Source organism: Coenobita brevimanus, chromosome 55 (genome assembly GCF_032717465.1).
Source record: "Coenobita brevimanus isolate Jiangsu-jjx chromosome 55, ASM3271746v2, whole genome shotgun sequence".
NCBI lineage: Eukaryota > Metazoa > Arthropoda > Malacostraca > Decapoda > Coenobitidae > Coenobita > Coenobita brevimanus.
Genome location: NC_137008.1, coordinates 33,369,232 through 33,386,144, shown reverse-complemented (window position 1 = coordinate 33,386,144; position 16,913 = coordinate 33,369,232). Strand labels below are relative to the sequence as shown.

The window sequence follows — 16,913 nt, the reverse complement described above, 5'->3', positions numbered from 1 at the left end:
CCACAGCTTCCACCAAACACTGTTCGTTGTTGCCTGGGTAACCTCATCCCATGCAGCAGTTATCTTCTCAAGGGCATGGCGTATGTTATACCCCCTCCAAAACTGCTGCACTGTTGTCTATTCATCACTGTCAGAGGCCCTTACCAACTGCTTAATCGTTCTTCAGAGTTAGTAAGCATTAAAGGCTACAATCACCCCTTGGTACATTGGCTGCAACAATGATGTGGTGTTGGGGGGCAGGAACACCACCTCAATATTGCTGGCCTATTCCTTCATCACGGGCGGGTGGCTAGGCACATTGTCCACCACCATGAGAAATATGTTCGCCAAATTTTCACGCGACGCATACCTCTTCAGCACACGAGAGAGGTACGAGTGGAAATAGGACAAACAGGTATCTGAAGTCAACCAAGAATTCCTGTTCGACTTACAGATAACCCCAAGGTTCTCCTTAACATACCCCACCAGAGCCCTGGGGTTCTCAGAGTGGTAGACTAGGAGCAGCATCAACTTGAGGTCGCCCTCAGTATTGTCCCCAAGCAGGAATGTCATCCTTTGAGGCCTTGAATCCTGACGTAAACCTTTCCTCCATTGCAAGATACGTCTTGGAGGACATTCTCTTCCAAAAGAGCCAGGTCTCATCAAAATTCAGAACCTGCTTTGCACTATAGCCACTCTCTGTGATGATGCATTTCAGCTTGTAAGGAAACGCTGCCGTCGCCACCGTATCTGCACTCGCCGCCAAACCGTACATCTTCACGTGGTGGAGATTTGCCTGCCTCTTGAACTGGTCATATCACCCATGGCTCGCCTTAAAGGTGTCGCTTTCATCAAGCTCATGCCTGACCTTCAGCTCGTCCCAGAGTGAGAGAGCCTTTGTACATATTATGGCTTGGCTCATGGGTGCCTTGTGTCATTTCTGATCTTCCACCCACGTGTGCAACATCCGCTCCAGCTCCTCCATTGCAGGCTGTCGCTGGCGGTTGATATGGGAGGCGGATAAAGTTGCAACCTCCCCAGCAGCAGCCTTAATGGCCTCCTTCTTCTTGATGATGGTGGAGACAGTCTACTGGGCCAGGTGGAGAGCCGAGACGATAGAACACTCACCTTCACCTTTGTCATGTTGCTTAAGGATTTCCGGTTTCACCTCCAGTGACACAGTCTTACATGCACGCTTCACGGGAACGTCACCAGCACCACCAGGGCTAGGGCCTCCACTACCACCGCCACTAGCCCCACCATGTGCAGCACCCTTACCAGACATTATCTCATTTATTTGGGCCAAAAAATCACACAGTATTGCACTCCTCACACGATTAGTATCACTGCCCTACTCACGGTACTGCTTGAACACAGTTACAATGCACTACAATAGCAACTTGCGTAATATAGGTGAAGTAACACGACGCATGGTGGGCGAGCGTAAGGGAGATCCTCACTCGAACCAGTCCAAGATGAGCAATATGGGTGAGCGCGGTGTGAGCGGTGGTCTTGGGGCCTGCATGAGCATTTCTGGACATTCTGGGAGGCGGGCGGGCTCAACTGGCCGCGGGAACGCATGCAATTCAAAATTTCATCTCGTTGTCTGTGGGCGTGACATCAGAGGGCCCATTGTTAAACTGGAACTCTCCTATTGGGTATCAGGGCCTGGTGGTGGTTGTACCCCCATCACTAAGCCAGGGTATCGCATCTTGGGGTATCATATCGGGGCATTACTGTATTTCTTGATAGCCTTCAAGCAGCTTGGTTTTTTCAATTTCGTTATGTGTCTTCTTGTTACTCTTGTATCCCATACAAACAGATCTTTTATGTCAGTTTTATCTACTCCCATCATGGCCCTGAACACTGCAATCATGTCGCCCCTCTCTCTCCATTCCTCTAAGGAAGGCAGATCCAGCTTTTCCAGTCTCTCTCTGTACGACAGATTTGCCAGGTTAGGGACCATCTTGGTTACTGTTCTTTGCATTCTCTCGATCTTGTTTATATCTTTCTTTTTGTGTGGGGACCACGTCACAATTGCATATTCCAACCTGGGGTGGATCATGGCCACTGTCAATTTTTTCATCATCTCCTCATCCATGCAATGAAATGCTACTCCTATGTTAGTCAAAAGTTTATATGTCTCTCTAACTGTCTGGTTAATGTGTTTTTCAGGTGACAAACTATCTTGGACCAGCACTCGCAAATCTTTCTCTTCTCTCACTTTTGTGATTGGTTCATTACCCATCAGATAATTCAGTGATGGCCTCTTGGTACTGTACTTTTACCCATTTCCAATATTTTCCATTTTTTTGCATTGAATTTCTTTTCCCACATCTGGCTCCATTCATGAATCCTATCCAGGTCCTCCTGCAGTATTTTACAGTCTTCCTCAACTTCTGCTTTCGTCAAAATCTTTGCATCATCAGCAGATGGACTTGCATAACTGTTCATTCCATCTACCATATTGTTTACGTAAATCGGGAACAGTACTGGAGCAAACACCGAGCCCTATGGAACTCCACTTGTTACCTTCCTCCATCCAGACATCCTGTCTTTTATTACTCTTCTCATTTGTCTGTCTCTATAGAAGTCTCGCATCCACTCCAGGAGGTTTCCTTTCAGCCCTCCTATGTGTCCCAATTTCCACATTAGTCACTCGTGGGGTACCATGCCAGAGGCTTTCTCCAAACATAAATACACACAATCCACCCAACTGACTCTCTCCTGTAGGACGTCAATTGCACTTGAATGAAAGCTCAAGAAATAGGAAACACATGACCTTCCACTTCTGAATCCAAACTGACTTTCAGCCAAAATGTTCATCTCCTCTGGATATTTTTTATCCTTCTGTCTTTCAGGATTTTCTCACACACTTCTGCGACGATGCTAGTCAAGGACACTGGTCTATAATTCAGGGTTTCTTCCTTGTTTCCTCCCTTATAAGTTGGTACCACACTGGCCCACTTCCATTCCCGAGGCATTTTTCCCTCTTCCAGAGAACACACAACTGAACTGTGAATCTTATCCGCCAGTCATTTTCTGCATTCCTTCAGTACCCAATTAAAGATTCCGTCTGGTCCTTGGGCTTTCCTTACATCTTGAGTTTCCAGTAATTTATGCACTGCCTGCACTTTCACTTTTATATCATTTATCACTACATTTCTAGTCATTCCCTCCCCCTCCACAAAATCCTTTTCTTTAGTGAAAACCAATTGGAAACATTTGTTCATTATTTCAGCTTGTATTGCTGCATCTTTATAGACCTCTCCTTCTACTTTCAGTTTAGTGATTCTTTCCTTTTGTTTCAATATGCCATTAACAAATTTGTAAAACAATTTGGGTTCTTCTTTACATTTGTCAGTTATACCTTTTTCAAAGGTCCATTCTTCCTTTCTATGTATTCTTGTATATCCATTCCTAGTTCTTCTGTATTCTTCCTTTGTTCTATTATTACCTATCTTTCTCCAGTTGTTCCATGCAATGTCCCTGTCTTTTTTTGCTGTCATACACCCATTAAACCACTCCTTTTTCTTGCTTTCTTTCCCACTTACTCCTGGCACATATTTTTCCACTCCCAAATTATAGAGGTCTAGAAAGATATTGCACTTCCTCTGTATATCTCTTGTTTCTCTAAAGTTTCTCCAGTCTGCATTTTCGAAAACTTTCCCCAGTCCTGTAAAGTGTGCTTTGCCAGAGTTGTATCTTCCCTGCCTATAAAGCTCATCTCTTGGCACCACATTCCCTTTTATCATCTGGAACTCAGTGACCACATGATCACTTTGTCCTATAGGACACAGATACTTCAAAGGTTCAGTTACTTCAGGTTCTTTGGTTAGCAGTAAATCTAGTCTTGCTGGTGTGTCATTACCTCAGAATTGTGTCTCTTCTTTGACCCACTGGGTCATTACATTATTCATTGCTATATTTAACAGTATAGTACCCCATGAATGTTTATTGCCTCATGAATCTCATTCCTCCCAGTTCACCTATTTACAATTAAAATCCCCCATCAGAATTATGTTGTTGCTTTTCTCAGTCACTTTCTGTAGATAACTAACCTTGTCTGGCATCTCCTGGTATTCGTCGTCATACTATGCCTTTATGGTAGGGGGAACATACGATGTGCTACCCAAAAGTTCCAGTAATTTGCATATTGTAGGAAAGTAAGTTACACTGCCACCTTCGAAGTAGTCCCCTTTGACATGTATACAACGGTCCTGGCGTTTTTTCCATGAGTCCATGCATCCCTGGAAGGCTTCAGGCATGATGGTCTTGAGCACCTTCTGCGATTCTGTCTGGATCTCCTCAGTTGAGTCAAATCAACGCCCTTTCAGTCGTAATTTCAGCTTGGGAAATAGGAAAAAGTCTCAGGGGGCAAGGTCAGGCAAATAGGGTGGGTGGGAAGTGAGTACCATGTTAGCGGAAGCCAGGAACTGCCGTACAACAGTTAATTTGTGGGCGGGGACGTTGTCATGATGTAGGACCCAATATTTCTTCTTCCACTGTTCTGGACGATTGCAGCGGATGTTCTCCCTCAGATGCTGCAAAATTTCACAGTAAAACTTTCTCCTGACAGATTGACCAGGTGGGATGAATTCCTTGTGAACAATCCCATGGATATCAAAAGAAAACAATCAACATCGACTTGACATTGCTTAGAATGTGACGCGCTTTTTTCATCATTCCTTGAACCGCATGTACCAGAAAAATTTGCCGCCTTGGGACATGGCATTGTCACCAAAGGCTTGCTGAAGCAACCGGTGAGTTTCTGCAGCCGTCTTGTTGATCTTGAAGCAGATGATGATGCAGGTTCTTTGTTCCATGAGGTCTGCCATTGCAAAACCACCAAACCACCAACACACCATGTTACAGTAGGAAGCGTAAGCCAATAACACGTCCACTCGCAGACACGGTCAGGGCCACACTGACACACAAGGGGTGCTGCTGACTCCTCCTAGTGGCAAAAGGCAGAACTGCAAACAGTTGGCTCCCTCTGTTCAAATTACTGGAATTTTTGGGTAGCACCTTATACTACTGCAGTGTCTCTCTTGCCATTCTGTCCAAGTTCTTTTTTTCATATTTATCACCTCAGCCCTGCCATCTCCCATTTCCACAGTATCCACATTTATGTTGTTCTTCACTGCTATCATCACTCCTCCTCCCGTTTTTTCTTTTCTGTCTCTTCTCCACAGTTTGTATTTACCATCTCCCATATGGATATCAGTATCCTCTCTTAACTTGGTCTCTACAAAGCACATAATATCTGGTTCATGTACCCTTAAGAAATTGTTGATTTCTAACCTTGCCGATATTAAACCATCAACATTAGTATATGCCACTTTCAAACTTTTTGTGTTGTTTTTTATTCCCTCCTCTCTCTTTCTGTCCGTTGGTACCACTTCCTCAATTTCTGATCCATAACTCTCCAATAGAACATTGTGTTCTCTTCCTCCATTCTCTGTGTGTTTTTTGCCTTTGCTTCCTTTACTAGCTCCTTCAGTTTAGCTCTTTCTTCCTCATTTGCAGCTCTCCTTATCCAAACATTTTTGAACTCCTCTGTGTCTGATAATTTCCATGTTCTGTTGATGCTTTCATTTACCATTACCTGCGATTAAACTAAGTGGCCTCGCCCCTCCTTCCTTGTACGTTCCTAACCTAAACGCTTCTTCAGTCTCTTCTTGAGCTTCGTTGTTACCCTCCATAACTACTGATGATATCTCTTTACCTATACTCAGTACTTCTCTTTCCCTTTCTGATCTTACTGTCATACATTTTTTTTTTTTACACCTGAAATTATCGCGCATTTTTTTCTTATCTGCTACATCCCTGACTAAAGATTCTCTACTTCTTAGTACCCTAACCACTTCTTTCTCCACCTTCTCCTTGCACTGTTGTTCTAAATCTCTTTCAAATTTATGTTTCCTTCCTCTTGAATTTTCTTCCACCCCATATGTTACTCCTTGATTTCCTTAATGTGCTCGTCTTGCATCCTTGATCTTTCGTACCCATCTACAGTATGCACGTATAGTACGCAAGTACAGTATATGGGCGGCAGAGGACGTCGCATACTAGAAATTTGCATACTCTGAATACATAAACTTATGGGAAAAATTACATATGGGCGGCACCCCCTTTCATGGGCAACCCTTGAGACTCCTTTCAGACCTAAGTATTACAAGGATGTGGCTTAACTAAACCAACAAGAATATGGCTGCTCACCTTAACCCAAGAGGGCAACAGACTTAATGGAGATAAGAAGGGGATCCGAGGCAGGGTGAGGCACCTAGCGTGGGTTTCGGGAGAATTTGCTGTCATCATTTTGCCATCACAACAATAACAAGACAATTTGCTGTCATTAATGAAGACAGCTATGGATGACACTAGAATATGTATTCAAAGGCAACTGCAGTGAGGAATTAACAAGTTAATTATTGTCTGACGTCGAATTGACTTGATGGCGAATTTTCTCGGAACCCTAGCATTCCCCTACTGCACCACCCACCACACCACCCGACACACCACTCTCGTCATCAGCACTTTCGACACTTTCATCAGCAAATGCACTCACTTCGTTCATAAACCCTTCAAAGTGAAGTCATCACTTCCTCCACTCGCAACTGACAGTGTTTGATGTTCTGGAATTCTTCCCTGAATTTATCTAGGGCACACAGTACCTGGGTGAGCTTCATCATCGACAAGTCTCCACTCCCCATCACTGGTGGTTGGCGCTTCTTGGGGTGGCAATGTTGCGTGCTCGGGGTAAACCCTGGATTTGAGCCACTCTTCGCTGCCGTCTCACCTACTACGAGTTCAGTTCGCATACTATAAAAAAATGCACTAAAATTTGGAAAAAATAGGTCCTCCCATACAATGAGGATCACGTACTTTGAACTCACTCAATGTGAGTACCTACTGTAGTTTACTTTTCATCCTGACCCTTTCTTCTTCCAATCTCTTATTTTCCCTATTGAGCTGTTCTGTTTCATTTGAGGCAGATTCGTTACTCACTATTAATTCTGTAACTTCTCTTTCTTGTTCAGCACTGTGTATGCATACTTTTTTTTAACTTTTCAGTACTTTGATCTCTTTCTCCCGTTCTAAGGTCCATTCCTGCATCTCTCTAACTATTGACCATACCTTTTTTAACTCCTGGACATTCCTCTTTGCCATTTTCACCACTCCTGCTACTCTTGTTTGATTCAGTTTAGCACTTCCTTTAGCCATATCTTCATCGGAGAAGCCCACAAATTCCCCACCACCATATGTAAACTATGAAGTATCCGTCACTGCCGTAATGCAACCATACAGAACCTTTGTACTTCCACCATGTCTTGTACTCTTTTTATGATGGAAACCTGCGTTTTGTTTTACTAATATCCAACGGGACCATCATTCACTCACTCATTCACATGATCACAGTAGGCTGGTCTCCTTTTTGACACTGATCGGGCGATTATTTCCCCACAGTCAACAAGGAGCTCTGTCTCTGTCAGTGACCTGTGTGTGTGTGTGTGTGTGTGTAGTGAATTCTTTGAGAATAATTTGCACGTTTGACAACTAAGCAGCCTGATTATTATTATTTGTTTTGTTGATAAAGACATCAACATGCTTGCTGGCATTTGCCTCGGTCATCCAATGGCAGCTCTCCATACTGCTCTATCTCTGGCAGCCTCCCCATTCAGTCTCCTTTTCACTGAGGTCACAGTCTGTGTCCTCATCCCAAGTCTTTTTTGGTTTGCCTTTCACAACCCAACGTCCAAGTATCACACCTCTTTCTTTCTGCACTCAGCTGTCATCCCTCATTCTCTCCACATGCCCAAACCATCTCAGTCAACCACTCCTCTTCATAACACCAGGTCACTCCAGTCCCATCCTTCCTCTCAACTCTTCCATCATAAACCTACCCTTCCCCCCCCTCCAGGCCTCGTGTTCAAGGACGCATTGCACATCCATGTAATCGTTGTCATTTGTGTATTGTTATTATTATTATTATTATTATTATCATTGCTTGGTGGTATGTGAGGGCACTCACCATCCACTCACTTGTTGTAGGGCTGCTCTCGGGTGACTGCCCTTTCCTTTCTTCCTTCTTTCCTTCCTTCCTTCTTTCCTTCTTTCCTTCCTTCCTTCCTTCCTTCCTTCCTTCCTTCCTTCCTCTTCTGTCTTTCTTTCCTTCCTTCCTTCCTCTTGTGTCTTTCTTTCCTTCATCCTTTCCTCTTCCTTCTGTCTATGGGTGACTCCACACTGAGTGACAAGCCAAATGGTTTCTTGTACACCAAGGAACCATTTACTATGTTGGGTAGTAACTATATAACCAATTTATGGTGCCTGGTGGTTTAGTGGATAATTACATCGCTCTAATCGGATTGAGCCAGTGAAGGTTTATATCCAAGGGGTGGTTGGGGTTGATTGCTCACGTAATGCCACTAAGGGATGAGTGACGCTGGTCACTCTCATCTTAAGTGTCATGACCAACTTGCCTAGCTCCAGGCTCCTATGCTTCTTAAGGGGCAACGTAAGATTGGATGATGGATGGATGGATGGATTATTGTTATTCATCCATCCATCCATCATCCAATCCTACATTGCCCCATGAGGAGTGTAGGAGCCCAGGGCTAGGCAGTTGGTCCTGACATTTAAGATGAGAGTGATCAACCTCATCATCCCTGAGTGGTATTACGTGAGCAATAAACCCCAACCATCCCTTGGATATAAACCTTCACTGGCTTAATCTGATTGGAGCACAATAATTACCCACTAAACCACCAGGCGCCAAAATATGGTTATATGGTTACCACCCAGCATAGTAAACAGTTTCCTGGTGTACAGGAAGTTTTTTTCATTTATTCATTCATTCATTCATCATCCAATCCAGTGTTGCTCCAGGAGGCACGTAGGAGCCCGGGGGTTGGCGAGTTGGTCCTGGCATTTAAGATGAGACTGACCAGCCTTATTCATCCCTGAGTGGCATTATGTGAGCAATAAACCCCAACCACCCCTAGGATATGAACCTACTCCGGCTCAATCCAGTTGGAGCGCCTTAATTACCCACTAAACCACCAGGTGCCATAATTAGGTTATATGGTTACCACCCAGTGTAGTAAATGGTTTCCTGGTATACAGGAATCATTTGCCATGTCACTCGGTGTAGAGCCATCCATAGGCAGAAGGAAGTGGAATGAGTGAAGGAAAGAAAGACAAAAGATGGACTACAAAGTCACCCGTAGGCAGAAGGAAGAGAAAAGAATGAAGGAAAGAAAGACAGATGAGAAAGGAAAGAAGGAAGAGAGTAAAGGGCAGACATCCAAAGCAGCACTACATCGAGTGTGTGGATGGTGAGCACCCCGACCTGTACTTGTTTCTAATGTCCCTCCCAGTAGTTAAAAAAAAGAAAGAGAGAGAGAGAGAGAGTAGTCCAAAAGACCCTCGGTCCCTTGCCATTCGTAATACAGGACTTTTACTGTAGTTGTTGTGCATCATCCGTGCCCAGATTACAGTAAGATAATGCATCATCAGTGGTCAAACTACAGGAGGTGTAATACATCATTGCTGCCCATGTTTTTAAGTGAGATCATGTCATAGAACTCCATATGAAGACTTACTTTATGGTACTCAGGGACCTCCCTGCATTCATGCCATGATGTCTGGAGATGATCTTTAAAGGTAAATGAGATATATTTGGAGATAAATATACTACTATATTTCAGTTGGTTGAGGGTCTTTATTATTTCATTTCCTTTTTACCCCCCAAAGTTTTTTCTTTTTTTTCTTGCAGATAAACTACTGCAGTACTGTATTTAGTTTATTACTACAGTGTAATCAGTATTTGCAGATGTTGAGTGTCATGTGTACTTTATATATAATTTCATAATCAGTATATACTGTACAGATGTTGAGTGTCATATGTACTTTATATACAATTTGTTTGCAGGTACTCAAGCAAGTAACAGTAATGGTGAGCGAGGTAGCAGTAGTGGGCAGCAGGACACTACAGAGCAGGACCAGGCCAGCGCAGGGGACCAACCAGCAGTGTCAGATTCCTCCACCCAGCAGCAACCTACTGCCATGATCCAGGAGAACCCAGAGACTGAGAGCACCCAGAATCAACAGCCTGCCTCCAGGAATGAGACCACACAGTCAAATGACACCTCAGCACCACAACCACAGGCACAGGCACAGCAGCAGTCAGAGCCACAGCAGCAATTGCAACAGTTGGAACACAGTGAACGAGACCTTCCAGTGGTGCTGATAAATGTACCCAACTTAGAAGCAGACAGTGCTACCAATGCATCATCAGGAACTCAGCAAGAAACTTCCCAGCCTGCTACTGAGGCCATGGATGTTGATAATGAAATAACTGGTAAGATGTATGTTGTTGAGGCCTCAGAATCATCTAGACATTCACATGATGGACTGTAGGAAATATGCTTCTTCAGTCAGTTGCTCCCAGAGATCTTTTGTTCAGGCGTTGTGAGTCAGTCCTTCATCTGAAACTCAGCAGAAGATCTCTAGGAGCACCCACCTGAAATGGCCAGTTTCCTGCTGCCCATCATTAAGATGTTTCATGATAAGTTACCATTATCTTTTTACTTTTCCTTCTGTTTCAGACAGGTGGTAGGCTACAGCAAAAACAATATGACATTGCAAATGTTGAACTATTTTCAGTGTTTTTATTTTTTATTTTTATTTTTTATTTTTTTTTATGTGTCTGACTCTAGGCAAAGGCCCAGGGCCTATTTCTTGGGGACAGTAGCCTATCCCAAGGCCCAGTAGTCCTCCTACACCTCCACATGTCACCACTTCGGCACTAACACCCACCATCCATATTGAATACATGCTAAGGCTGTTTCATACAGGACTGGTGTATTGGTATTAGCGGTGGTATTTTTACGACATGTTGACGGGTCATCTGTCCTATACTTCTGAGAGATACCATAACTCCAATTAATTTTCATTCAAACATTTGAAATTATCTGTGTCTGTCTACAGCCAGACACTACAATCCCATAAGAGGTGGTCGTTTGTCTTTGAGTTAGTTGTATTGGGAGGGGCACTAACCCTCTGCCAACCCACTTGTTGACACATAGGGAATGTATGTGGGTTGGTTATATGGTTACCACCCAACTTTGTAAATGGATTTCTGGGTTACAGGGAACCATTTGGCATGTCACTTAGTGTAAAGCCACCTGAAAAGGAAAGAAGAGTAACAGGAAGAGAAGAGGGCAGACACAGAAAAAGAATGAGAAAAGTGAAAGGAAAAAGTAGGCAGCACTACACCATGTGAGTGGATGGTGGAAAATGAAAGGGAGACAGAGGAAAGATTTAGGAAGATGAGAGATGGTATGGGGCACAAAGGCTTGAGAGTAAATATAGATAAAACATAAGTAATGTTGTCTTGGGCTGGTGGCAGTACAATCAAAGAAGAGAGAGAGGGAGAGTGGCCATTTGCGGTTTGCTACAAGGGCACGGGAAGTAATTCCATCTTGTGCAGTATTTGTGATAAGTGGGTGCATAAGAGATGTAGTGGTATTAGAGACAGACTGCTAGATAATGCTGATTTTGTGTGGGTGGTGTGTCGTGGAGAGTAAGTAGGGATTGTCAGACATGTAAAGATTGATCTTGCTGGTGAGTCTCTTGAGTGTGTGGAAGAGTTTGATCTTGCTGGTGAGTCTCTTGAGTGTGTGGAATAGTTTTGTTATTTTGGGGGACATGTTACATGCTGGAGGTGGGACTGGAGCTAGCTCTGTGGCTCGGGTAAGGAGTGGTTAGAGGAAGTTCAGGGAGCTTTTGCCTCTCGTGACATTAGAGGACTTTCCTTTCATGCTAAGAGATCTTTGGTGTGGCATGTGTTAGGAGTGTAATGTTGTATGATAGTGAGACCTGGGCAGTAAAGGAAGAGCATATTCATAGGCTCAGATGTACAGAAATGTGTAGTGCATCCTTGAATGCGAGGCATGGGGAGGGCTAGGTTCACGATGGAAGAGTTGAGAGGAAGGATGAGACTGGAGTGTATTGGTGTTGTGATGATGAGGGACAGATTGAGATGGTTTGGGCATGTCGTGAGGATAGAAGATGACAGTCTGGTGTGGAAAGGGAGTGGTGTGAATGTCTTGGGGTAGGGTTGCAAGAGGCAGACCAAAAAAAGACCTAGGACAAGGTCATAAACTGTGACCTTAGGGATAAGGAACTGAATGGGGAGACTGCCAGAGATCGAACAGCATGGAGAGCTGCCATTAGGTGAACAAGGCCGATGCAGGGAAGCATGTTGGAGCCCTTATAAATGAAATTAACGAAACAATATTGATTTGGTGAATCATAACAGGCACAGCATTGCTGCATGGAAGGGCCCTGCAGAGATGGATGCTTGTGTGTCATTGATGGGTCTGCGTGACTTGGCAGAACTAGGCAGGGTTCCCACTGCCTCTGGAAAACCTGGAAAACCTAGAGAACTAAAAAAAAAAATCCAGTCAGGGAATTTTGTAATTTTTAAAAATATCATGGAAAAGTCAGGGAAATTTTTGGTGAAAATTGAGGTTTATGCTAAGGTGCATTTTTTATTATTATGTTCCATGTGTACAAGTTAAGATTAATTGTAAACTGAATGGCTATAGCAACTTCACTCCTCAGTAATGAACAAATCAGAGTGAATGTTACTAATCTATTTTGAATCTTTCAGCCATGTTCGTTCGTTTTTCGTTCGTTCGTTTTTTAAAGGCTCCAACATACTTGCATGTGTCGGCCTTGGTCACCTAATGGCGGCTCTCCACGCTGCATGATCCATTGCAGCCTCCCTGTTCAGTCCCTTAACCCTAAGGGCACACCACACTTAATGACCTCATCCCATGTCTTTCTCGGTCTACCCCTCATAACCCCACCCCCAATATTAACACTTCTCACCTTCCTCACCCAATTATCATCCCCCATCCTCTCCACATGTCCAAACCACCTCAATCTACCTCCTCATCACAACACCAATACACTCCAATCCCATCCTACCTCTCAACTCTTCCATCGTAAACCCAGCCCTTCCAGGCCTTGGACACAGGGACGCACTGCACATCCACCTAATCATTGTCATTTCTGTACGTCTGAGCCGGCGAATATCTTCCTCCTTCACTGCCCAGGTCTCACTGCCATACAGCATTACACTCCTAACACATGCTGCATACAAAGACCCCTTAGCACGTAGGGAGAGCCCTCTCAATGTCAGGAGAGGCAAGAGCTCCCTGAACTTCTTCCAACCACTTCTCACCCTAACCACAGAGCTAGCTCCAGCCCCACCTCCAGCACACAACATGTCTCCCAAATAACAAAACTCTTCCACACACTCAAGAGATTCACCAGCAAGTTCAATCCTTTCACGTCTGACAATCTCCACCTGCTCACCCCGGCACGCCGTACACATAAAATCAGCATTATCTCGCAGTCTACCTCTAATACCACTACATCTCTTATGCACCCATTTATCACACACACCGCACAAGATGGAATTACTTCCCACGCCCTTGTGGCAAACTGCACATGGCCACTCTCCCTTGTCTTTGACAGTACTGCCACCAACCCTAGATATCATCACTTTTGTTTTATCTGCATTTACCCTTAAACCCTTTTGCCCCATACCATCTCTCCACTTCCTAAACATTTCATACCATCTCTCCACTTCCTAAACCTTTCCTCCGCCTCCCTTTCATTCTCTGCAATCAACACCAAATCATCAGCATACAACAACGCCCACGGGAGTCCGTTTCTAGTCACGTGAAATGGCTTCAAGTACCATGATAAACAACATGGGACTCAAGACTGACCCCTGATGCACACCAATATTCACGGAAAACTCATCACTCAAATGTCCATTCACTCTCACCTGGGTGTGAGCACCCACATACATGGCCATAACCACCCTAACCAGCCACTCCTCCAAGCCAGGCTTTCTCATTGCCCACTTCACCACCTCTCTAGGGACTCTGTCAAAGGCCTTTTCCAAATCAACAAAAACAAAATAAAGATCCCTTCTCCTACCAATATATTTTTCCTGAAGCTGTCGAACAATGAATATGGCATCAGTGGTCCCCGTACCTGGCATGAACCCAAACTGCATCTCATCAATATTCACTCTTTCTCTAATCATACATTCTAAAACTCTCTCCATTACCTTCATTATCTGATCTAAAAGCTTTATACCTCTATAATTTCCTCTTTCCAGGGCATCACCCTTCCCTTTATACACATTTACATTTACACTCTTCAGCCAATCATCTGGGACAACACACTTATAAATAATCCTATTTATCAGGTCAGTGACTAAACTCACCCCTATATCGCCTGAGGCCTTCAACATTTCGGCAGTCAACCCAGACACACCTGCTGCCTTCCCCACCCTCATCCTGCCTATTGCCTCACTCACAGTAGCAGTATCAATCAAAGGCCAAGGGCCAGACATTGGATCTGCTGGCTCCAAACCTTCCCTGTCCCAGTCAAACTCCTCATTCAACAACCGGTTATAATGCTCTCTCCATGCATCTTCAATATCCTCACTGTTCACCACTACCCTTCCTTCATCATTCTTCACACACTGCTCACCTATGATATCCCGATTATCCCTCTTCACCTGACCTGCCACCCTAAATATATTTTTCCTTTCCCCATGATTTAGGTTATTAAGTAATTGTCTCTGTGACTCAGACTTTGCCCTGTATACCTCTATTCTAGCCCTACGCTTGGCAGCCAAATATTCCTCTTTGCTACCACCCTTCTTCCATTCCCGGAAAAGCCTTCTTTTCTCCTTACTTGCAGCTTCTACACCCTCATCCCACCACCAAGTTACTTTATGTCTTGGTGGTCCTCTTGTCCAGCCGCATGTTACATCAGTAACTCTCAAGAAATTGTTCTTGAGGGCTCTGTACTGTTCATTAACGCCTCTGTCTACAGCTCCCTGTTCCGCCACCACTCTCCTCAACTCGCTATAGAAGGCATCCCTTACTACTTGGTTTTTCAGCTTCCATATTTTCCTCCTAGGTACATAAGTCCTCTTTTTCATCACTTGTTCTTTAAGCACCATATCACAAATCAACAGTTTGTGCTGCTGCACACACTCCTCACTTCCTATAACTTTAACATCCCTCACTAACCTCCTATCGGCCCTCCTAACCAGAAAATAATCTATCTGACTGCTATTTCCCCCAGACTCATACGTAATTAACCTACTGTCTCTTTTCCTAAAATATGTGTTGCACACAATCATGTCCGTTGCCTCCCCAAACTCGAGTATCCTTTCCCCTTCTGCATTCCTTAGACCATACGCACATCCTCCATGCACTCCTTCATAACCTTGTGCTGCTTCACCTACATGACCATTTAAGTCCCCTCCCAAAATCACTATCTCATCATCCCGCATACCACCCACTACACGTATTAAATCATCCCAAAATCTATCTTTCTCTGATTCATCCAATCCTGCCTGTGGAGCATATGCCGATATAATCGCAGCTATCTTTCTTCCCAACAGAATTTTCACTACCAATATCCTATCGCTTACTTTCAAAACATTCATAACATATTCCACCCATTTCTCTGCAACCATCACACCAACACCTCCATATCCTTCTGTCCCCCCCTGCCAAGCACCATATCAAAAATTTAAAAAAGGACAGAACAAAGGGGATGTTAGGCTGGAAACCTTGTATCATTTTAGAAACAGTCAAGTATTCTTTGCTGTAAAAGATATATTTATTTTTACTCATCAGTATCTCTGTAGTTTTGGCTCATACAAGGCTCGTTGGTGTGGCTGGAAGGGGAGGTTTTACTCTTGGGTAATGCGGGAAATTAAAGAAGTACACTAATGTGTAAACCACCATAGATGTAAAAAATTACTCAAGAGTAATTGGAGGCCACATTTTAAAAAAGTGTAAAATTACACTTGAAAATTTACTTACCAAACAATGAAATTATACGTGGAATTTTGTCAAAATTCCTGGAAAAGTCAGGGAAATTTTTCCTGACCAGAGAGTGGGAACCCTGACTAGGGCTAGCACAGCAATAGCAATAACTGTTTTAGGCCACTGCACTCCACAGGCACTCTTCTAACAGACCTTATGGAAAGAGTTTTTGATGGCATCAGTTCAGCTAGGCCATCACTTGGAATGCTTCTAATCACACTAGACATTAGCAGAGCTTTTGATGCCATCCCCTGCCATAACCTCACAAACAAAATATTCAACACAAACATGCATACTGACATGAAAAGATGGCTGGCAAACTATTTAACTGGCAGATGTGCACATGTTACATTTGCTGGTCAGTCATTGAACATCAGAAATTTCACAGTCGGCATCCCTCAAGGATCTGTTTTGTCCCCTACACTCTTTAACATGTACATGTGTAACATACCCGCACCCCATACACCACAGGTACACATAGCTTCCTATGCAGACCACATAACATTTATGTGTACAAACGAAAATGCAAACACAGCCGCACACATCTTCCAACCTTACCTCAACACACTACACGAATGGTTCACCACAAACAGACTCAATATAGCCCCAGCCAAATCTACAGTGACCCTTCTCACAAACTGGACAGCAGAACACAGTCACATGCCACACTTCACCATAAACAACGCTTCTCTCTCTCTCTCTCTCTCTCTCTCACACACACAGAGGCAATCAAACGAGGCTGACGTGCGACATCGGCGCTCCGTACCGAACCATCACGGCCAGTGGCATTACTTAAATTAGTATCTTTGTATGAGTCAAGCTCTGTACCAGGTTAGACTAAATGATTTTTCGTTATTAAAAAAAAAAAAATTAATAAGAAGGTTAAACAAGACTTGTTCAAACAGAAAAGAGAACCAAGACAGAAAAATGCGCTCAGTCAGCTGAGGTTTGTTTACAGCAGCACGGGGAGTGTAAGTACACACTATTTACTTTTAG

At 43.8% G+C, this 16,913-nt stretch overlaps 1 protein-coding gene across 1 annotated transcript in view; it reads left to right on the top strand.

Annotated features, from left to right (window-relative positions):
- Nucleotides 1-16,913, top strand: part of HUWE1 (HECT, UBA and WWE domain containing E3 ubiquitin protein ligase 1) — a 1,134,422-nt gene that overhangs the window by 975,109 nt on the left and 142,400 nt on the right. The window contains exon 51 of the mRNA XM_080273518.1: nt 9,914-10,342. Coding sequence (XP_080129644.1) covers nt 9,914-10,342 — 429 coding nt within the window. The remainder of the gene's footprint in view (nt 1-9,913; nt 10,343-16,913) is intronic.